This window comes from Sinohyriopsis cumingii, chromosome 2 (assembly GCF_028554795.1).
Source record: "Sinohyriopsis cumingii isolate HCF-2022 chromosome 2, ASM2855479v2, whole genome shotgun sequence".
Classification (NCBI taxonomy): domain Eukaryota; kingdom Metazoa; phylum Mollusca; class Bivalvia; order Unionida; family Unionidae; genus Sinohyriopsis; species Sinohyriopsis cumingii.
Window position 1 is genome coordinate 28818872 of NC_142962.1, and position 24698 is coordinate 28843569.

General features: G+C 34.5%; 1 protein-coding gene and 1 pseudogene across 1 annotated transcript in view; both read left to right on the plus strand.

The window, feature by feature from the left end:
- The window catches only part of LOC149804534 (calpain-9-like), a 113716-nt gene extending 93345 nt beyond the window's left edge, over positions 1 to 20371 (plus strand). Inside the window, exons 18-19 of the mRNA XM_089941289.1 lie at positions 3021 to 3073; positions 4601 to 20371. Coding sequence (XP_089797415.1) covers positions 3021 to 3073; positions 4601 to 4624 — 77 coding nt within the window. The 3' untranslated portion in view covers positions 4625 to 20371. The remainder of the gene's footprint in view (positions 1 to 3020; positions 3074 to 4600) is intronic.
- A 2714-nt stretch (positions 20372 to 23085) lies between these two features.
- Positions 23086 to 24418, plus strand: LOC149804535 (transmembrane emp24 domain-containing protein 3 pseudogene; annotated as a pseudogene).
- Positions 24419 to 24698: the final 280 nt, after the last annotated feature.

Sequence of the window (24698 nt, forward strand, 5' to 3'; positions counted from 1 at the left end):
GAGTCCACAAATAGTCTCCATTCTTGTGGGTCATGAGTGATTTTTAAAGCATTCATGAGGCCCTCAATATCGGAACAGAATATCAGATTACTTTCCTTTCTGAAGAAAGGCTCCAATTGCTGGTGGCGCTTTCGATATGCAGTAATTGTGACATCTTCTTCTAGAAGATTCCATTGTTGGAGTCTTGATCCTAGCAATTCTGCCTTGTTCTTTGATAAGTCCAAATCACGAATCAGGTCATTTAGTTCTTCCTGTGTTATTCTGTGTGGGGTTGATGATGCACCACAGTGAAAATCTGGATCACTGCATGCTGATGACCAGGAGAAGAACAGGTCGACTCACCTTTGTCTTCGTCAGATGAATCAAGAGAATATTCTGCTGGAGGTTCTGGAATAGGAAGTCCCTCACCATGTGGAACTGGTCTCAATGCAGACGGAATGTTTGGGTAGACTATTCTCGACTTCTTTCGCTTCGTTATTCCGCCGGAAAGAGGAGGAACCAAGCAGAAGTAACAGTCATTTAGGTGGTTGCTTGGCTCTCTCCACACCATTGGGACTGCAAACGGCATTGATGACCTTTTGCAATTCAACCACTGTGAAAGCTGTGTTGTACATGTAGCACAGCATATATGCGGAGCCCAAGGCTTGTCTTGGTCACCAACCTTGCATCCGAAGTAAAGATGATATGCCTTCTTCACTTGAGAATTGATACTTTTCTTCTGGTTGGCAAATGTCACTTCCCCACAAATATAGCAAAAATTGTCCGCGGTATTAACACACTTTCGAGGCATTACTGTTCTTTATTGTACGTAAATGGATAAAATAATAAGTTTTATGTAACAGTAGCTTGAACTGTCTCGCACAACGTCTAAAATATTTTAAATGCTGAACCTATCTGATTGGGCTTTATATAGTACACTGCTTACGTCAGCTTCAGCAGCCGCCTGGCATTAGTATAATAGGCCTACACATGTATAGTACACTGCTGACGTCAACTTACTTCAGCAGCCGCATGGCATTAGTATTGCATTCATCAGAAAATGATGCAATCAACTGTGGATGATGTGAGCATGATGGTATTATGCAATGTTACATCATTATTCCAGATGTTGCTGCAGTCCTACTGGAGAAATTTACACAGTGAAACATAGAAAATGAGGTATATGAATATCTTCAAAACGAGAGCCAATACAAATTTTTCACGGTTATATTCGTGTTCGGCACACCAAAATACTACAGATTAGGGCCTTTTCAAGTCAGTAATGATTTCACTGTTGACCAGTGTAGTTTCCTTTCCTCAATTTACATACTGTTGCATCATCATCTATTTGGATGTCATGATACTTAGTAACATATTTATTAGGTCCTTGTTATGCATGACAAAGTCCAGTAGGTGAACAATGTACAGGATCATTACAAACTTTTTGCTTAGGATGTTTTTAGATAGGTATAATACAACCTTTGCACCTTACTAGTCAGCCTCATAGCCCCTGTCAATTCATTTCCACTTCTCTGCAATATTGAGCAATAATAACAGAGTTGCATCTTTCCTTTAATCAGTCATGTCTTGAGAATTAGTAAGTGTCATCAGTAGATTTAAGTTTTCTTATATATCAGTAGTTATGCGCACAGGTAATTCCCATATATATATATAAATAGTTATGGTCACAGGCAGTTGTCATGTATAGTTATGGTCCATGGGTAATTCTCATATATAAATAGTTATGGTCAGAGGCAGTTGTCATAAATAGTTATGGGCAACTGTCATATATAAATAGTTATGGTCAGAGGCAACTGCCATAAATAGTTATGGGCAACTGTCATATATAAATAGTTATGGTCCATGGGCATTTGTCATATATAAATAGTTATGGTCAGAGGCAGTTGTCATAAATAGTTATGGTCAGAGGCAGTTGTCATAAATAGTTATGGTCAGAGGCAGTTGTCATAAATAGTTATGGGCAATTGTCATATATAAATAGTTATGGTCAGATGCAGTTGTCTTAAATAGTTATGGTCAGAGGCAGTTGTCTTATATAAATAGTTATGGTCCATGGGTAATTCTCATATATAAATAGTTATGGTCAGAGGCAGTTGTCATAAATAGTTATGGGCAACTGTCATATATAAATAGTTATGGTCAGATGCAGTTGTCTTAAATAGTTATGGGCAGTTGTCATATATAAATAGTTATGGTCAGAGGCAGTTGTCATAAATAGTTATGGGCAACTGTCATATATAAATAGTTATGGTCAGAGGCAACTGTCATATATAAATAGTTATGGTCAGAGGCAACTGTTATATATAAATAGTTATGGTCAGAGGCAATTGTCATAAATAGTTATGGGCAATTGTCATATATAAATAGTTATGGTCTATGGGCATTTGCCATATATATTTATGGTCCACAGGCTGTTGTCATGTATAAATAGTTAAGGTCCATAGGGAATTGTCATATATAAATAGATATAATCCATGGGCAATTGTTATATAAAAACTGTTATGATCCATGGGCAATTGTCATATATAAATAGTTATGGTCACAGGCATTTGTCAAATATAAATATGTAATGTCCGCAATATTGGCACATGGCCAGGAATGATTCTTTGTGTGCTTTTTGAGGAATATTGGCACTGGCCAGGAATGTCTTCATTGTCCTTTGTAGAGTGAATTTGCCACATGGCCAGGAATGTGTATTTAGCATACTTTTTAGAGTGAAAATTTGCCACATGGCCAGAAATGTGTATTTTGCGTACTTTGTAGAGTGAATTTGCCACATGGCCAGGAATGTGTGTTTAGCATACTTTTTAGAGTGAATTAGCCACATGGCCAGGATGTGTATTTGGCTAAATTTGTAGATAATTTACTTAGCCTTAATATAAGCATTGTGATATTATCATAATGAAATCTTGTGAGATTGTGATAAAACTTAAGTGTCTTGGTGACATGACTAGTGTAGACCCAAGTATATTGTTACATGAATTTTAGGGTTATTATAACATGCTACTTTCTTGCTTCAGATGTGTACCAGAAATTCAGGAAGAATGGTCATGCTGAGTTTACACTTAATCAGGTGAGGATCACATTTACCGTAGCAACATTAATATATATATACTTCAAAGTCATAAATAAGGATTCACGTTTACTTGTGGGATACCAGGTTTTCTTCATTTCTCACTTGCTACAAACACAACATTTGAACAACAAGGTAAAACAATCCAGCTGTGAAGAAAATGTGCCCCCTCCCCCGCTCTTAGAGGTAGGATATACAGTCTTATATCAGGATGAAAAATGTCAAATGTCAAGAAATATATAAATAGATGTGTAAATTCAAGGTAGCTAGACTCGATGTAAGACATAAAAAAAATCAATTTCATGTACATCATGGATTTATTGGCATCTTTTGCATAATATATATTGTATGACACTTTGCATGATAACTATTTTATGGCATATTGCATAATAAATGTTGTATGACAGTTTGCATAATATTTTATGGCATATTGCATAATATATATTGTATGACACTTTGCATAATAAATATTTTATGGCATATTGCATAATAAATATTTTATGGCATATTGTATAATAACTGTTGTATGACAGTTTGCATAATAAATAATTTATGACATTGTATAATAAATAATTTATGACTCTTTTCACAATAAATATTTTATGATATATTGCATTCTAAATATTGTATGAGCTATTTGTGAAATAAAACTTCAGGGTGAGAAATGCATTTCTTGTACTTGTGTAATAAATAAGATATCAAATATGGATTTTTTAGAAATCTGTGAAATACAGCAATCAGATTAAGATCAGATCAACACTTTCCTATGTGAAGATCTGACATTAACTACTTAGGGGTCTTGTTCTGGTGAACCTTGACTTAGCCAATGGAAATGCAGCTTTCCAAAATGTGCAAGTGAATCAAAATGTTGTGCTCTTCAACCACACTGCTCAGTCTTGCAAATGCGAAGATGTAAGACTCCATCAGATTGTCTGATAAAATAAAATTAGCAATTATGATAAAATTAACAATTATGGTAATAGAATAGGTCACCAGAACATGACCCCTGAACAATCTGTCAGATCTTCATGTAGGACAGTGGAGATCTGATTTTAATCAAATTGTGAAATACTGTAAACCACTTGCTGCATTCAGTTCATGGCATATCATACATTTTTTTTACACATTTAATAGAACATTATATATATATATATCTGATAAACACTAGTGTGAGATTCTCTAATAGTTCGTTTCACATTTTTAATTTATTTTTAAATGCTAAAACAGTTGTAGTTTAACATGTTTCATCATTAGATCATAGGTTAGATTAGAAGATCTTTCATAAATGAGCAGTACATTGCAGTCAGATCTATGACAGTGACTTTCTGGTGTACAAAGTCAGACCTATAGTGATATTTTGGTATGCAAAGAGCATGTATGTTAAATCTGATATCGGCATTAATTATAAATACGAAGGTAAATACCTTTACCAACATTCATCCCTACCCCTTTTTTTGTCCTTATATGGTTCATGTAGACATGATCAGTCTTTGTTGAAGATCTTTTTTTTTGGTTTAATTATTTCAGTTTTTGGAACAGTCCATTTTATGAGAACCACAAGGTAAAGAGAAACATGAATGATATCAGAAGCTATCAGAGGACTTAATTCAATATTGGATGGATGACACAGAAATGAATTGAAGGATGGTAAACTTGTGGAGTATTTGTAAGATGTTGAGGACCAATATGTTTTCCATGAATTGTCTTTCTTGGCACAGAAGTGATATAAATCTGGATTCCTTGCTGGATTTCTGTATTTTTAAGTATTATCCTACCTCTGGAGTCTGTGCAGAGTGTGTCCTTTCATTTTAATGGAAACATACAGTTTTGATGCTACAGAGTTTATGCACCAATGGCAAGACATGAATATTCATGACATGGTGATGTTCACAATATGTTCAGATGTTAGTTTTGAGAAAATATCTTTCTTCGTTTTCCAAGTTCATCCTTTAAATAGTTGTAGACCCAAGAATGTGAAAGTTCAAGACTTCGGTTTTCTGATGTATTAGATGCTTGATAATTCAGAGATAAACACATCATCTTCAAAAGCCACTTGTAATGGACTAGGTGAATAAGATATGGCATTCCATCAAAATTCCAGTACATAATATTTCTTATGCTAAATTATGTGATCTTTACATTTTCATGTCATAGATGATTATTTTAAGCAATTTATGAAGCAATGCAAACCAGAAATGACAGAACAACAAATGTATCCAGCTATACATTTTCAGCTCATATTTGCATTTGTGTGCACAGTTAAGACATTTTGCTTGCAACAAATGTAACCTGTCTTTATGTTGTAGAAAAATCCTATGCAATAGGATTTAAGTACAGAATTGTTGGATAAAAGTGCACAAGAAAGACACAGACTAGTTAATACAAAAGTGCGTCCAAAGCCTTTAACCTTCACTTGTTTATCTCTTTTTCTTCTGATTAAGTAAAACTTACAGTCGGTAAAATATGTTTCATTAATTTTTGCATATATACAACCCCAAGGCATATCTTTTTAAATGTACTCAAAGAAATAACTTTGACCTTTCCTGGTAACTTTATTTGTTGCATTTAACCCTTTACCTCATAGAGTGTATGGCTTTTTACCTCTTCGATACACATGTAGCAAAGTTATCCAGTGCAGTGCGCTGTAAATAGAACACCTGTTACCTATTCGACTCCATATACATAGGCCTGCCTGTTAAATGTTAAGCAGTGTTGTGTATTTTACATTTAACAGCAATTTTAACCATTTTACATTTTTGGAACACTATTATGTATGGAAAAATTTAAGAGTAAAGTCTGATCATTATAGCTGTGTAATTTTTTTTTATGGAAGAATTTTTTTTATGTGCTTTAAAATCTTGAGAGAACTTGTTCACCGTCAAGTCAGTGAAGCCATGTGACCAATCATAGCTGCCATTTCTCATACTCGAAATTTACAAGTTCTTTGTCTGCATCTACATGACTAAATCATCTGAATTTGATAAGTTATAAAAACTAATTGCTGCCTACATCAGTATCAGGGCCATTACCTAAGTTATTGAAGCTTTCATAGTTGTGATTCTGATCATGAAAACTCCGTAAGTACTGAGTGAAATCTGTGACCTCCATTCTGGAGAGTGGAGAATACTACCCAGTTACTTTAAATAGCAGATTTCGACCAGAGAATAAACAGTGGCCACGTGATCTGATGTAATGGTCATCCACAGCAATTAATGTAGTATCTAATAGGGGTTTTCCCCCGAAGATGGTGCTACGAAAATCTGCTCAAAATGGCTGATGTTTACAGCAGGCATCAAATGGTGCTTGTATGTGAATCCGGTAGAGGTGTCCAAAGGTGCTTGTATGCAAATCAGGTGGAGGTGTCTAAAGGCACTTGTATGCGAATGGAGTAGAGGCATCCAAAGGCACTTGCATGAGGTAAATGGTTAATACAGTTCTATCTTGGTTGAAACTTAAATTTGTTCAGTATTGCATATTTACAAAAAGAACTTCAGTCTGTTCAGTATTGTATAGTTAAAAAGAGAAGAATCCTTTGTACTGTTTCAAAATTATAATATGTATACACCAACAGTACAACTGTATTTATGCTCCATGACATGGATAGTCTCAGTGGGACATAAATCTAAGCATCATATTAGTTTTTTTCTGCTGCAACACTGGGAATACTATTCTGCAGTGATATAGTGGGGACTTGGCCTAAGTCAGTGATACAGTGGGGACTTGGCCTAAGTCAGCGATACAGTGAGGACTTGGCCTAAGACAGTGATACAGTGGGGACTTGGTCTGAAGACAGTGATACAATGGGGACTTGGCCCTAAGACAATGATTTATTGGGGACTTGGCCCTAAGACAGTGATACAGTGGGGACTTGGCCCTAAGACAGTGATACAGTTGGGACTTGGCCCTAGACAGTGATACAGTGGGAACTTATCCCTAAGACAGTGATACAGTGGGGATTTGGCCCTAAGACAGTGATACAGTGGGGACCTGGCCTGAAGGCAGTGATACAGTAGGAACTTGGCCTAAAGACAGTGATACATTCGGGACATGACCTGAAGACACTGATATAATGGAGACATGACCAGAAGACTGATACAGTGGGGTCTTATCCCGAAGACAGTGATATAATGGGGACTTTCCTCCGAAGACAGTGATATAATGAAGACATCACATGAAGTCAGTGATACAGTGGGGACTTGACCCAAAAGACCATGAAGAACAGAGCCATATGTTGAAATATGCAAGTTGAAATAGAATCATGCCTAAAGCATTGTAGTTTTGAATGTTCTTGAACTCAGATTTGCAGAGTGACATCAGACTCTAGATGTGAACATTATTGACCACTGTCTAATAATACACTAACAGTTTAGGGTCTGTATTCAGTATAAACTGTTAGTGAACAAATGACATAGATCCTGGCGTATCTTGGCACAGAAGATCAAGATCTCAACTGTATGCTTAATTAATGTAATTGCTTCTTAATTAATGTTAACTGCTTGTTACTCGTGAATATTTACGTCAGCGGGATGGTTGCATGATGAGACATCTTGTGTCAAAGTGTAATATGTTTTAATTATTCCATTGAGTGTGTTACATAGCATAAGGGGTATCATTGACAGTGATACTGTTATATATGCTGGCATGTTAGATTAGTTAGAAACAAATTTTAGAACACAGCAGTTCATGAAACCTTTTCATGGAATAGGCACCAAAAACTGAAAATTTTAAATGGTAATTTTTCACTACCTGGATAATATGAGAAAGACTGGATTGAAGAAAGCAAGATCAATTGGAATCAGAATTCATGCAGTCATTTGAGTTTTGTTGAACTCGGAATAAATATGTTTCAAAACATTAATTGAATGTCTGAATTCTAAACAAACAGTTACCATAATTTTAAGTAGATAAACCCACATTTATTTCCTGAATATTGAGAGAATGTGACATGTGCACTTGATTTATCCAGTCTGTACTTTTCTTAACACATTTACAAGTCATATAAATTCTATTTTGATAATTTACCCCAAACAACAAAATTTTATTGAATCAGTCAATTTGGATCAGACAAAGGTTACATAAATCAGTTCACTTCAAATCAAACCTGCTGACTGAGAGATACAAGTTAACTGGTAAACTGTGAGAAAAATCAATGATACTCTGGTTGCACTTTATTTTAGGACTCTGGCTGCACAATGATATGTGCTCCCTTGATTGAAATAACATCATTGGTCACATGCATTCTTTGACTTTGTGAGCACTGTTTATAGCTTTTGTTGAGATGCTGAAATGAAATGAATAAATGTATTTGTGATATATTTATTTTATTTGTATGATAACCATTTCAACAAGATGACAGTTTCATGATGCACACACATGAATTATCTCCCTTAATAAAATTTGCTTGGTCACAACAGTTTACAGATGGCTGTACTGTGCCAAGTTACCAAGTCAAGGTCAGTCAACAAAAAACATGTAAAGACATTTTTTTATACTATCACTAGACAACCATTGACAGATGATTCCAGTGCATATTTTTCTCTATAATATTCTTTAATATTCAAGAACTTCAGACAGTTCATGGATAAATGAGCAATGTTCTGTTGCAGATGAAATCAGGTTCTGTAACCAGTCAGTGTTATATTGAAAATGAAACCAAGTTTTTTTTATCAGTCAATGTTGTGTTGCAAATGGATTCAAATTCTTTATCAGTTAACATTGTATGCCAAAAGAAATCAAGTTCTTTATAATCACTGGTGTATTACAAATGAAATCAAGTTCTTTATCAGTCAGTGTTGAAGGAATATGATAAAAGCATTAGAACTAATTTGTTTTGATCTTTTCCCAGGTATAAGGTATTGGGGATGGGGTATAACGTGTTGGTGACCAGGTATAAGGTATTGGGGAATACATAATCTAGAGGATTTGTGTAATAATGCAGTCCTTTGAAACCTTTATGGTTTTTTTTTTAAATCTTGTGAAATTCTGGAGGTACAAAATATAAGTTATCATTATTATAGGTCCTTGATGTCACATTGTAATTAAGCTCTTATTGGTATCTTATAGATTAAAAATGGCATTATACAATTGACTGCCAGAAAATATTATATGATCTCCATCAAGTCATAACCCAATTGAAAATGAACTTGAGTCTGTTCAGCGCTCAAGATCCTTGTGCAGTGATAAAAAAGACAAATTTATTTGATCTTGCAAGTGAATGTCTTTAGCTTGTAATAAATGTATATGTTCCAAACATTAGTACAGTAATTTCAGATAATTGGTATTTTAGTACTTGTTAAAAACATAAAAGGATTTTTGTAAAAGTGTATTGTACAGTTATACCATTTATGTACGTCATTGTGCAATTGTCATCAGTGCTTTGTGCTGGTATACATGAAAATGCTTTGTTACAATTAGGAGTACATCGTTGTGACTAAGTAAGTATACAGTGTTGCCTTAAAGTGTTTCCTTTGTCGTGGTGAACTGTAATTTATTTTTCATATCATGATGACTTTTTGTTCATTGCTTGGCACACTTTTCAAATCAGTCAAACTTGTTATTAAGTAACCCTTAAGGACAAGTTAAATTTGTTTGCATGAACCAACAGTTTAGCAAACTGGAATAAATACATGTATTGCAGTTGGATTTAGATTTAATTTAGCTGGAGTTAGATTTGATTCAGTTGGATTTTGATTTACTTCAGCTGGATTTAAATTTGATTTTGATAATTTGTGTTACATACAGATGTAATCTGCTTTAAAAATACTTATTGATTTAATACAGTCTTCCATATCTTTGTATAAAAAGCACTAGCAAATAGTAGCCATACAGAATCTGTTTCAGATATGTCAGTCAAGTCATACAAAATCTGTGTATCGAAGATGTCAAGAAAGTCAAACAAAATCTGCATCAAAGATGTCAATCAAGTCAAAACAAAATCTGTATCAAAGATGTTAATCAGGTCACACAAAATCTGTTTCGAATATGACAATTAATTCATAAAGAATCTGTTTCTTAAAGATGTCTCTCAAGTCATACAAATCTGCATATCAAAGATGTCAGTCACGTCATACAAAATCTGTTTCAGAGATGTCAGTCAAGTCATAAAAAATCTTTGTATCAAAGATGTTAATCAAGTTGAACAAGCTCTGTGTATTAAAGTCATCAAACAAGTTGCTGTTTACTTGATTTACCATGATGAAACATGTTCCAGACCATAATCAAATGATTTATGCTCTCCTAGTTAGTATTAACATAAAGATAGTTTAGCTCATTTTCAGATGACCAATTGATGGCAGGCATCTTTTTATGCAGACTGTCAGGCTGACATGTGTTTAACTGCTTGAAATTAATGCCATTTATGATATCTTTGTAAACATTGATCAGACAAACAATGTCAAATAATAACAACTCTTCCTTTTTATTAGACAAGTAGATAACCATAAACATCTATAAATGTATTTTTCAGGGTAAGGTTTTGTGGGAGCTAAGTGATTATGGTTAGAGTTGAATACATCCACCATCATTGGCAATGAGAAACCCCTGGCTGTATGGAATGCCTGTCTCAGTTTTTGTCTGCATAGAGAATTTGCAGATATCTGATGGGAGAAAATTTGAAAAAACTGAACCCCCATTAGTTTGTTTACATTAAGTGGTCCCATTCCTTGAAACAGTATTGATATCATCAGGGCTGTGATGTGATAATGTGAATGACATACAAAATGATGTAAGGCTAAAATGCAACTAAATTGATCTTATGGTATTCCTTCTGACATGTAAATTTTACTTGAGTTTACCTTATGTTATTTGTTATGCTTTGTATTTATTATTAATTTAACTAGCATAAGTGCAGGCTTACAGTGTCTTCTAAAGCCCAACAATTTGGGGTGTCTTGTTTTCATTTTTTGGGGGTTCTTTTCTCCCTGAGGTCCATCTTTGGCTTTCCGTTACTTAGCAATGAAAGCTGAGACAGGCGGGATGATGAACCAGACTATTTTGTGGAACACTGCCCGGTTTTAGGAAAACATGGACACATTTATTATGACATAGAATTTGAGTGTGTATCCATGCATAATATGAATGTATACTGTTCCATAAATTTAAACATACATATCAAATTAATTTTCACCAGTTTTCATTTTTCCTTCATGTGATATTGTCAGATATTTTTGTATGTTATAATTAAATAGTTTGAATGCACAACATAGAGTCCATCACATAGTAACTCACCAACCTGCCTCTGTGTCACCATCCATTAACTAATGAAAGTGTACGTTTTTGTACAAGGCATTTTAAAATCGTTATTCTTGCGGTAAATGATAAATGTAGTGCATGTACTTTGTACTCAGCAGATGTTGTCATGACAACTTGACAGTTATTTATCTTAATGGACACTGTAATACCACCCTTAATACAGTATTTGATATGTTTTTATATCTCTATATGAAATCTGTATGGAATCTGTATAATATTTATTTTTATCATATGAAGCTTTCTTGTAAGGTTTGGATTATTTTATGTTTTGTGGTTACAGGCAAGCTTGGATTTTGTGCCAGCACTGAACAAGTCATTGCATGATGCATAAGTATGTTTTTGATCAAAATTTTTTTGGTCAGAATTTTATTGTAATATTTTGTTCAGAGTGGAGATGTTTTCTAGGTAAAAAGAAGATACAAGTTTTATTGATTTCAAATATTGTTTAAAAACTTAAATTTATTGATGAGCCAGGAACAAGCCTTATAAAAAAAAGACTCAAAAGTGCAGTCCTTATGTATTTGATTGGTTAATGTATATTAGATTTTACATCCATGTTACAGGCAGCTTGGTAAAAGCCTGGTGCAAAAATCTTGTGATATAGTACTAACACAGTATTTTTGTAATTTAATTATTAAAGGTTTGCCTGAGTTTATTTAGACAAAAGATGTTAGTTTATGTGTATGACAACTACATTGATTGTATCATTTTTATATCACATTCATTTCAGTGGACAAGACTTTATCATACTTGTATCCTTAATTTACTCCTCAGTAGATGCAGTATATATGACAAACAAATTGGAGTTCACTAACCTCACTTCCAGTAGTTTCAAAGAAAATTGTCTAGAATTTTTGTATTTTGGGAAAATTATTTGAGGCACTATAAATTAAGTATATTTCATGGGGTACCAATTTTCATGGATCTTGAGACACTATAAATTAAGTATATTTCATGGGGTACCAATTTTCATGGATTTTGAGGCACTATAAATTAAGTATATTTCATGGGGTACCAATTTTCATGGATCTTGAGACACTATAAATTAAGTATATTTCATGGGGTACCAATTTTCATGGATCTTGAAGCACTATAAATTAAGTATATTTCATGGGGTACCAATTTTCATGGATCTTGAGACACTATAAATTAAGTATATTTCATGGGGTACCAATTTTCATGGATCTTGAGGCACTAAATTTAGGGGTACCAATTTTCACGAATTGTGAGGTACTGTAAATTTAGTATATTCCATTGGGTACCACTTTGCATGATCTTGAGGCACTATGAATTAAGTATTTTTAATGGGGTACCAGTTTTCATAGGTCTTGAGGATTGTGAATTGAAAGACCCAAAATACCGCTTCCCAAATCCAGAAATGTAAGTATTAATGAAGATGTCAATTTACACAAAACCACAACATTGTGATGCCCATGAAAATATGTATAGATTCCCAGTACCCCCTTTTTTTAATAACTACACTCTGATAATATGAATCCATTTATTTGTATCAATTGGGGTGGCTTTTGCTAAAAGTGATATTTTACACAAAAAACAAAATTGTGATGCCCATGAAAATATGTTATAGATTCCCAGTATCTTTTTTTTAAATTACACTCTGATAATATGAATCCATTTATTTGTATCAACTGAGGTGTTTTTTGCTAAAAGTGATATTTTCATCAAATTTTAATTTTTGGTTGGGGAAGTGCTGCCATTGTTGGATGTATCACTGTTCATATGGTCATTAATTTAATAATTTTTTAGCAAGAATGAAGTTTGTATCTCACAATAAATGGTGATTGAACAGTACCCATTATGTGGTTTTATTTTTCTACTTCAATATTTGAGACCTGGTCACAAACAACAAAATAATTTCATCATGCAGAAATTTTATAATTAATTGAAAAACTGCCAAATCATAAAATGTATGCACACAAATTGATCAAAACAAGAAATATGCAAAATTGTATTTGGGAATTTCACCAATTCCAGAAAACCCCATTCCCAGAACACTCTAATCCCAAAACACTCCTAACAGTGTGTCAGATGAACCAGTTGTTGTTATATGCCAGCCTAAGGCAGAGCATGTTATGTCATGTGGATGGCTGCACTTGCGGTACGGAAGAATCCTATTTCCAGCACAAAAGCTCAGTGGTCAAGGTCACTGTGACTAAAACATGGGAAACATTTTCCACACGATAACACAGTTCTCTACCATTTATTGTTAGCAAAACTATGTGAATAGCTTGCACTTAAGGTAGACAGAACCCTATTGATTTCAAGGTCGAAAATCAAGGTCACTGAAAGAAGAAAAATGGTTTCTACGCAAAATATTTTATTTAAATAGAGGACTTTCAAAGATTGGGTGGACATATACAGTATTCCTGTTACAGATGATTCAGTCAGTTCACAATATATATCTACCTTTATAGATTTAAAGTCAGTCTGGTTCTAACAAATCAAATAGTAAATTTAAACTTTTAAATAGCTTTTTATTTTTATTTTACATCTTACTACCTTTTGCGATTCAATAATCTTCATTAAAACCAAAATATTGATGACATTAGAGTAAGAAGTTTGTAAATGGAATTTATTTGGGATCCAGGTTTTAGTTTTCTTCTTCATTTTATTTGTTTAAAAAAAATGGCAGCTTGTGATCTTTTATAATCACCCAATTCACATTATTCATGTTTGTTTTTCCATGATCTTTAACCTTTATGCCAGGGAAATGAATTCTTTTTTATATCTCCACATGGAATCTGTATAATATTTATTTTTATCATATGGCTGCTTCAATATCTAGATTAAAATGACAATATCATGTTTTTTCCTCAATATAACACATATAATAAATGACATCATATATGGTAAAGTCCTTTTGATTCTTTTTATATGTATTTTACAGTAATTTTACTGCACTATTCTTTGCATTCTTCAAATGAAAAAAAATATTTTATATCATGTGATAAATAGAATCTTACATTTCTGTTCATCCGAAGTGAAATGTATGACACAAATAATTTCAGTATCTTTGCTCACCAAGGCATGCAGTTGGTAGAAATTATTTGAAATGAGCCCTCCTTGAAGATCCTCTGTAAATGGAATTGGGAAGTGACCATTTTTGTAATACAGTATGTATTGAAGTACGTTTTGCACTAATTACAAACAGCATAGACCCAGATATATTTGCTCATAATTTTCTGGCAGATCAGACTGAGAGGTCTGTCTGCTTATGATATGCTGGTAGATTAGGGTTTAGGGTCTGCTCATAATGAATTGGCAGATCAGGGTCTAGAGTCTGTCTGCTCATGTGCTGGCAGATCAGGGTCTCAGATATGTATGCTCATAATATTCTGGCAGATCAGGGTCTAGAGTCTGTCTGCTCATGTGCTGGCAGATTAGGGTCTCTGATGTGTATGCTCATAATATTCTGGCAGATCAGGGTCTAGAGTGTGTCTGCTCATGTGCTGGCAGATAAGGGTCTCTGATATGTATGCTCATAATATTCTGACAGATCAGGGTCTAGAGTGTGTCTGCTCATGTGCTGGCAGATCAGGGTCTCGGATCTGTGTGTTCATAATATTCTGGCAGATCAGGGTCAAGAGTCAGTCAGCTCATAATATTCAGGTAGATTAGTGTCCAAGGTCTGTCAGCTCATGATGTGCTGGATGATCATAGTCTAAGGTCTGTCACCTGATAATATGCAGGCAGATTAAGATCTAGGTCTGCCTGCTTATTTTATGCTGGCAGATTAGGGTCTTGGTCTGTCTCTTTATAATGTGCTGGCAGATCATAGTCTATTGGTATTCTATGATCCATCATTAAAACAAGTTTTGAAGCACATTAATATACATTTTATAAATCCACCGTATCATATCGACATCATTCCATCCATTTGCCTAGTTTGTTTGTCCGTCTGACTGTTCTTTGTTATATTTTTGCACAGTAACTCAAAATCACCACCATCTACCACTACAAATGTTTGTACATAGCTTGCATTTAGAGTAATGAAGAAGACTCCAGATTTTGGGGGTGAGAAGGTCAAAGGTCAAGGACATTGACTGTATGAAGAGAAGTCTATTCAGTGCAGTAACAATGCAGTCCTGGACCAAACTTTGTGGATGGCTTGCACATGAGGTCAAGAAGAAGCCCATCTATTTTGGGTTGAATTAGTCGAATATCAAAATCACTGTAACAGAAAGAAAAGAAATGGGTTTTGCATGATAACTTCAGTTTTAAACCATGTACTTTGACCAAAGTTTGTTTAGGGCTTGCGCTTTAAAATAAAGAAGAGTCATGTTCATTTGGAGGACAGAATGTTAAAGGTCAATGTCATTGAGACTGTAGAAAAATCAAAAGTCTTGTAAGATTATGGTTTCTGGACAGTAAGTTTATTTAAAGATGATACAGCTTGGTGAAAGGGTGAGGTCGTTGAGACATATTCATCAATAATTTATCAGAGTCAACTGTCTACATAAAGGACTATTAAATAAGGGATAGTCATATAATGTACTATTTATGGGACTCTATTTATTTTCATCTATTTCATGGTTGCCATAAATTGAAAGATTCATTATAAAATGTCTTTGTCATCATTTCAGTTTCTGTCAAATGCATGTCAATGAATTTAAATGCAATAAAAGTGTCATATTTTCAAAACTATAATAACAGTTACGTACAGAAACAAATTCACAGTATTAAGTATGCATGTTTCTAATATTGTAATATTTATGTGACCTGTGTTGAAAATTTAAAGAAAATACATACTGCTTTACACATTAAGTGCGATTTCGGATGACTGAGTAGTCCAAAGTGAATGCCTTTACTGATCATTGCCATCTCACCTCTGTCTGTATTGGCCTCAGCAAATATGGGTGTGTGAGAAAGCTTGCCATTAGCTTCATGTGGGTCTGTGGTTCTTCTTGTGGGTCAGTGGTTTCCTGGGTTCTTTCTCTGCCCATTATACTGGCTACCATGTGTAGCTAATCATTTGCAGAAAAATCGCATTAAACTCACAACACAAATAATAAAAGGGAGAACCAAATAAAAATATCTTATTCATATTGAACAATTGATTAAATTCTATATATTTGACTGTTAAAAAATGTTGTGAATTTGACTGTTAAAAAATGTTGTGAATATGTCATTTTATTGCATTTATGAGGTTAGCAATATGGAATGTGTCATTTGATGTGCCAGATTTGATCTTAAGTTCTTAGCAAAAGCAGATTATGCACTTAAAAACTTGTTTATGTTATCCACTTATTCTAACTAATGATTGACCATTCCAAGGTATTCTTTTACATAAGACTTTTTCACATTCTTTATTTATTATGTTGTATATATAATCACTTCTTATATTGTTGCCTTTTAATTAATGTGGTACTCTATTGTGTTTTACTACATTTTAACTAAGATGGCATTCTGTTGTGTTTTATTACATTTTAATTAAGATGGTTTTCTGTGGTGTTTGATTACATTTTAATTAAGATGGTATTCTGTGGTGTTTTATTACATTCATTTGAATGCCTTTTGCTTCATTCATCCATAACTGTTAGTGTATGTATTATTTTGAGAATACTTGTTCTTTTATACATTTATAGTAAATCAATGTTTTTGACTAGTATTATTTATCACATTACTTTAATCATCACATTACTTGAATCACCACATTAATCATCACATTATCACATTACTTTAATCATCACATTAATCATCACATTATCACATTACTTTAATAATCATCACATTATCACATTACTTTAATCACCACATTAATCATCACATTATCACATTACTTTAATCACCACATTAATCATCACATTATCACATTACTTTAATCATCACATTAATCATCACATTATCACATTACTTTAATCACCACATTAATCATCACATTATCACATTACTTTAATCATCACATTACTTTAATCATCACATTACTTTAATCATCACATTACTTTAATCATCACATTACTTGAATCACCACATTAATCATCACATTATCACATTACTTTAATCATCACATTACTTTAATCATCACATTAATCATCATATTATTTTGATCATCGCATTATTCATTGCATTATCACATTACTTCAATCATCATATTACTTCAATCATCACATTACTTCAATCATCACATTAATCATCACAATATTTTATTCATCACATTATTGTTGAAGAGAGATCTTGCCGATTGCACACCAGACAAGTTGCAAGAATGACAATCTTTTAGTGCATAAAGGTTGATTATATTACTGAATGTAGTTCATGGGATAATAGTGATTTGCTTTTTTCTCTTGATACATGTACTTCATATCATGCCTGGAAGTAGTATGGACATTGAGAAGGTAATTCATTTAGACTAATAGTGACACTGAAGAATGGAGAAATTTAAGAAGAAGAAACTCTAAGCATAAGTTAGGAAAGTGTTAGAATATCTTACATGGATTTCACACTCAATAGAATTAAACGGCATACAGTATTTACTTAAATGTGATACTTTTTTCAAACTGATGTGAATAAGGATTACACTGTTTATCCACAAGGATATTACTGGTTTATTCACACACTCTTCCATTTGTTTGTACCCCATACCAATTTTCAAAACGAAAAGCATAACGAATATAAAAAATGCACAACGTTTAGTAATTAAGACGTGAAAGTACTGTAGCAGTCACATTTTCCATCCTTCTGTCCATTCGCTCTTGGAACCAGCATAAGCAACCCATAGACTTAATTGAACCCATTCGGCAGATGAATTGCCTATTGTATGTAGCTATGCCATTAAAAGTTTCATCTTTTCATGCCCTAGGTATTGCCAATTTTCCATCAGTATTACATCTCGGCAAATGCATATTCTTATAACCAGTATAAGTCAGGAACCATTCAACATATTTAGATGCAATTTGGTGTGTACATAGTCTCATAGCCTTAATAGTCCTTTTTGAGTTTTGTCAATTCCATTTTGTAAAGGGTTATGGCCCTTGATATTTACGTTCGTATATTCACATGTAGATGTGTCTTTTAAAGGGTTCATTTTTTTCAGACCCAGTTTTGATGGAGTTATTGTTCTTTTATCATCAGTATTAAATCTCTCGGGCTTCGCTAATGTGGATACGTGAGTAAGCTTGCCAGTAGCTTCTCGTAGGTCGGTGGTAATTTCAGGGGTTTTCTCGGGTTCTTCCTCCACCATTTATACTGGCAGCCATGTTTAGCCTATCTTGTGCTGGAGAAGGTCATTAAACCCTACAACAACAAATCTTCACTACAGCAGATCCTTTTGACCAGCATGGTCCAGGAACTATGCAGTATATTCTGATGTACATGTGGTATGTCCGTCATCTCCTAGACCACGTGTCTTTTATGAGTTTTGTCTTGTCAGTTCCATTTTGAATAGAGTTATGGTACTTGATAATTACCTTATGGTGTGTTCATTATCTCAAAGTCATTGTTGTCTTTTATGGGGTTTTTTTTGCCAGCTAGACTTTGGATATAGTCATATAAACCCTGGACAATAAATTGGATATCATCATATCGGATGTTGATTGTGACCAACATGGCTCTTGAACCATTGATCATATTGAAATGTAGTTTTTGATGAACACTGCCACCCAAAATTACATGTGCCTTCTATGGCTTTAGCGTCGTGTACAAGAATTGCAGCACACTGAATGCATATCCACCAGTCTTTAATTTCTGCCAGATAACTTCACCAGCAATTTTTTTAACTTCAGTTTTGACAAATGACTTCATATTGATGAGTAACTGAGTGCACTTGATTTAAAGTTTTTCACATCATCATTTATGGCCACTGATATAATCGTCATCATGACTTTAAGTCTGTACAGCATAACATTATTAAGCTTTTATGGATTTAATTTAAATTTAAATTTAAACCAAATTTGGAATGAAGCCATTTATTGGCGAGACCTTAAATGTGGTAATTGCAAGTGTTCCGCGTTATCATTTGGAAGAGTCATTACCCCCTGATTTCCCCATACTCAACTTTGCTTTCTGAAGCATGATTTTACTACAGAAACTCGCATTAAGCCAGTTATTGTGCACCTTTATATCGATAAGACCTTGATCGAGTTGGATTGTCAGCATTTCACGGTATCATTTTACAGATTTATAGCCCCTGAATTCCCATCTTCAGTAAATTTTGATTTTCCGACAGATGTTCTTTCGTTAAAGGCCATGCAAAGCAAATTGCACAGAAGTCTGTGATGCACCCCACGCTGGATGGTCCTAGTTATGGCCCTTTAGTGGTCTTTGAAGTATGTTTCCAACGTTTATACTACCGTCCATCAATCAGCCAGTTGTCTTGGTAACGTGATTGGAGACGGCGATCATATCAGGGATAGGTAGATGACGATAAAAATTTCGGATCCCAGACATAACCATAGTGTGTGTGTGTGTGTGTGTTGCGAACATGTATATTTTCAGAGTTAATAAAATTTCTTTTTTGTAGGCTGAATTTCATTTTCATAGATTGTTTGAGGGGTTTATATTTGTTATGATTCTTGACAAAGAATAATTAAATGACAGGGAAGGTTTTGGAGCTTAGAAGCAGCACTAACTGGCTTAAGGATACCATTTTTATGGTTCCAAGATCTAAACGTGTTTTCTGTACGTGGGCTGGGCAAGCAGGCATTGAACTTCATGTCTTTTCGGAACATTAATTATACCATCTTTAAACAAATAAATGTGTAATCGAGTGATAGTAATATAGCTCAGATCTTAGTATGGCCTATTTATAATTTACTTGGTCAAGTAAATTGGTAAAATTTAGTTAAAATTAATTTAGTAAGATACATTTTCATTCTCAAGTAGTTTAGCATTAAAGCTTTGTAATTAAAATACTTTTGATATATACGAGTGTTTTTTTAATAACACGTATTGGAGTTAACAAACTGTCTTCTGGAGTATTAATGTGTTGCCAATTTCATTATTTTTAAACTAGGATTAGAATTCATAGCGGAATATGGTGTTAATGTTTTGCATACATATTTTATGGGAAATAAATTATTTTTCTTCAAATTTTTCAAATTCATTGTGTTTCTGCTCTCAGCTTTAGTATCTTTAGGAAAGCATACATCTAACAAAAATACACCCCTGCTGCACATGGCAGCGTTCCAACATTTAAAATAAGTGAAGTGCTTACAGGCCATATCTTAAATCACAACTCGGAACTGTGAACCTTATGGCAGCGTTATCCTAGTTTTTATAATTCGTTGTATAATAGTTGCATCAACCATAACACATAGCCAGGAGTGTGCTGACGTGCCGTTAAACCACATACATACATGCATGCATACATACATACAGACAGACAGACAGACAGACAGGAACCTAATAACTTGTCACGTTCAGGTTTAAGCAATTTATACATAATTCATTATTATAATACAATGTAATTTTTGAAATCATTTTTAATCTTTCTACCGAGCCCAGCGTCTCCTGCTTCACTAAATGTAAGTTTTGTTTTGAACTGTATAGAGTATATAGCACGGCATTTCTCCTGCCATTCACTGTCATAATCCATGTAGACTGGGCATCCATCATCACTCCTAGCCATTCACTTCATAATCAAGCATGATATTATTTATTTTCTTGAGAATCTTTTTGAAACGAGAAAGATATTATCCTCAACATGAGGTGGAACTTTATCTCCCTCCCTCACCCCCCCCCCCCAAAAAAAAAGTGATATGAATACTTTAAATCTTTATTGAAGAAGCCTTGGTTTGAGCTAGTTGGCCGACAGTATTGTTAGTGAAGGACCATTTCACTTACAGGTTGATGACTTAATACTACTATAACAAAAAAACAAAAAAAAATTATGAGAAGTTTACTTAAATGGAAAGAGAGTCTCGTTTTCAGTATTTTTACATTCAATACAATAATTTGTCCGCAATGCCGGAGTTTTCTTAAGCCTAACAGGACGATCAGGATCACGTTTGTGGGAATACAGTCTTTACAAATACTAGTAGTTATGAGCTTCAAAGATCACGCTCGCTTAGCAAGAAATTTATTTCCGGAGGGAATGGGTACTACCGGGTCGCGCTTCACTGTCATTGGGGGGGGGGGAGGGGGGTTGGCACTACAGTATATGTTGAGCATTGATAAACTTTCCATCGAAGATGCTGGCGGTGCGCCTGTGAAAACAGACCATTCTTAAAAGTGTGCAACATTCTGTCTTTGAAAATTTCGCGTAGATAATAACCAGGCAATAAAAAACCCGTCTGAAAGACGAAGGAAACTGCTCTCCAGTATTTGTTTGAACTGGGTTATCGATCCGCAGACCGTATAAATTCAAAAGAAAATGTGTTAGTTCAATAGAACAGCGGACAAAAAGGGGCAGGGATCCTAAAGTCAGAAAACAGTTTTAACATGTAAATTACTGTTTGAAAAGAAAGGAGAAAATTGGGGTATTTGAAAATTATCAATATCTTTCAGTTTCATTTTTAGTAACAACATCTATATTTAATAGTGGATTGGCAATAATTTGTAAAATTTTGAAAGCCCTTTATTCCAGGATGCGTTCTGACAATGATTGGTCTACTTTGCTAAGCGATTGCTTAGAAGAGGTCTTTTAAAGGCTGTTCTCATTTTAGTGTGTGGTTTGGATTTTTAACGTAGCTTTCTCATTTTAGTAACAGCTGCCAAATTTGATGGTCAATCGGAATCAATTGACTGTAAAGATTTTATTTTTCTGCTTTAGCAACAGTGGTCATTTTCGACATTTTAATTAATTTTAAAAAAGCTCCATGCCAGGGTACTGTCAAATTTGGTCAAATACTTTTCAGCGGTTTTTGAGAAGTTTTAAATTGCGATTGTGAACGGACGACGGACTATACCATAAATTCACCTGGTCTAATGGCTAGGTGAGTTAAAATTTGCAAAGTTAGGAAGTCCGGATAAAAACGAATATCTAACATTAAGTTTTCATTTTTGATGTAATGTAGTCATGTGACTCAGAATGCAAATGGCGATTTCCAGGTCAAATTTCGTCAACGTTATTGTTTCATATTGTCTGTCAGCTATAAAGGATACTATACTCGAAATGTCTGAAAAAATAAATCATATTCCTATCAATTTCATGCAGGTACATCTGGATAAAAGGTCGTTCAAGTTTGCTAGTCTGGTTAGTAAGCGGCTACCCTATGCCGACACCAAATGGTGTCGGTGAATTCCAACTTTTCAATAGGCAGTGAACTCTGACCCTACATTCCCACATAAATGTCAAAATATCAAAAGTGGGGTCGCAAGGGTCAGAGGAAACCGGACTACTGGAGCAGGTCAGAAGTGACAAGGATTGACCCAAAATTCACGCCGATTGGGCTGTTTAACTCTCCTTGTAATGCCAAGGAAATGTATATACTGTAACAGTGGAGCTGTCAACAGTTTCTAAGTTTTGGATTTGGGCCAAGTCTCCAGGGGCTGCGAGAAAGAAACCCAGAGCACAATGCTGATGGTATAAACGAAAAATTACCACCCAGTCTTGTGTGTGTGTGTGTGTGAGAGAGAGAGAGAGAGACAGAGAGAGAGTCTATTTGTGGCAACTTCAGTTTGCAGTAAATCGCGATCGATTCCAGTGAGGACGGTGTATCTATTTGCTCAGTAGGTTTTATATTTTATAGCGATCAAAAGGTAATATAAGAACGGGTACAGCTGTTGCCATTAACGGTAACAGCTGGTGCAGCCTCTGCAATAAAGTCAATACAAGGTTTTCCATGCTAATATTACAACACTGTCTGATTTGAAAGGAGGAGAAAATCGATGCTTGATTTAAACCAGGTTCATGTAAGAAGGTTATATGTGTAGTGGAGAAGTGGGATGTGATCTGTGTAGGAATAAGACCAGGAAAGAAAGAAAATTATAGTATTTATAAAGAATTTTACAACCTGTAACCAAAGGATAAGTTTTAAGATTTTCAGAACGATTTTACTATGTTTGTGATATCTTTCTCAACTATTTACGTTTTTCTGGCGACCTTGCACATGTGCCGCGCCAGTGGAACCGGTATAACGTTCGAACTGCCAGACCAACAAAAGATATGCTTTCAGGAACATTATGAAGGCGTCAAGAGATATGTAATGGAATACCGTGTCATCCGAGGTGGAAATAACGACGTGAATATGTATATCTCGTCTCCTAACGGCAAAATTCTTTTCAATGAGAAAAAGTCAAGAAAAGGGAAGTTTGTATTTGAGAGCTCCCGTGGTGACTATACCTTCTGCTTTAGCAACGAGTTTTCCACTTTTACACACAAGGTGGTTTATTTTGATCTCAAACCCGAAGATAAAGAGTCGCTGGCGGTGGAGGCGGGCAATAAAAAACCTTTTGCAAAGACGGCGAGCGAGACGTCGTGCGACGCTATCCACGAAAGCTTCACGACTGTCATGGAATACCAGAGGGACTACAGACTGAAGGAAGCATTGGGACGCCACTTAGCGGACGTGCTGCTACAAAGGATCACGTGGTACTCTATCGGACAAACTTTGGTCATACTTATATCGGGGTTCGGACAGGTTTTCATCCTAAAGAAATTTTTTACGGAAAGATATGAAACTATTGGCGTATCATCCATTCTAACATAAATGAGCTCGAAAATACAGCGTTACCAGATTAACTCTGTTTATTTTTAAATAATGTTAGTAAATAAATTTGATAAATATTCTTGAATTAGTAGAAAGAAGAATCTGACAAAGTTTCATATAATACACAAATTATAAAACTACGCACGTTTGTAGATGTGTCATCTGATCGATTTTTGTTAGCAGCCCACGCATCCATTGGAGATAATTCGTCCAGATTTGTCTTCCTGATTTATATACATGTTTATCCATGCCAATTATTTGTGTCTTGTTTGCAAGAAGGACGTACCAGAAATGTTTGAAGGCATACTGGTTTTTGATGCGTTACTGCTATATATAGCCATAGTGGCTAATGGATATTAATGAATTGATTTTCAGTGTTTTTATTTTTAGTCAGATCTGTTGAATATTTCATGATTTTGTAAAGGACATGTCTCATGGTATGGTAATCTGTTTAAATCAATAAATAAAGTGTCTAGAAATAGGCAGAGTTGGCCTTGTGCATGTTTTCTTGCAGTTACATTTTAAAAACTTTATATGCATAAACCCATCAGTTATCATACCTTATATCTTGCACAATGTGACAACAGAGACTCGAGCGTGATCTACGGTAGTAAACCCACTTATTTAGCGCCTAACCAATAAAAATCGTCCCTAACTGATTTAGCGCCCTCCCACCCTTAAAGCAGTCCCTCACGTATTTAACGCCCAGCCAGTTAAAACCGATTCCTCACAATACATTTCTAAAATTACGATACCAATCGATATTG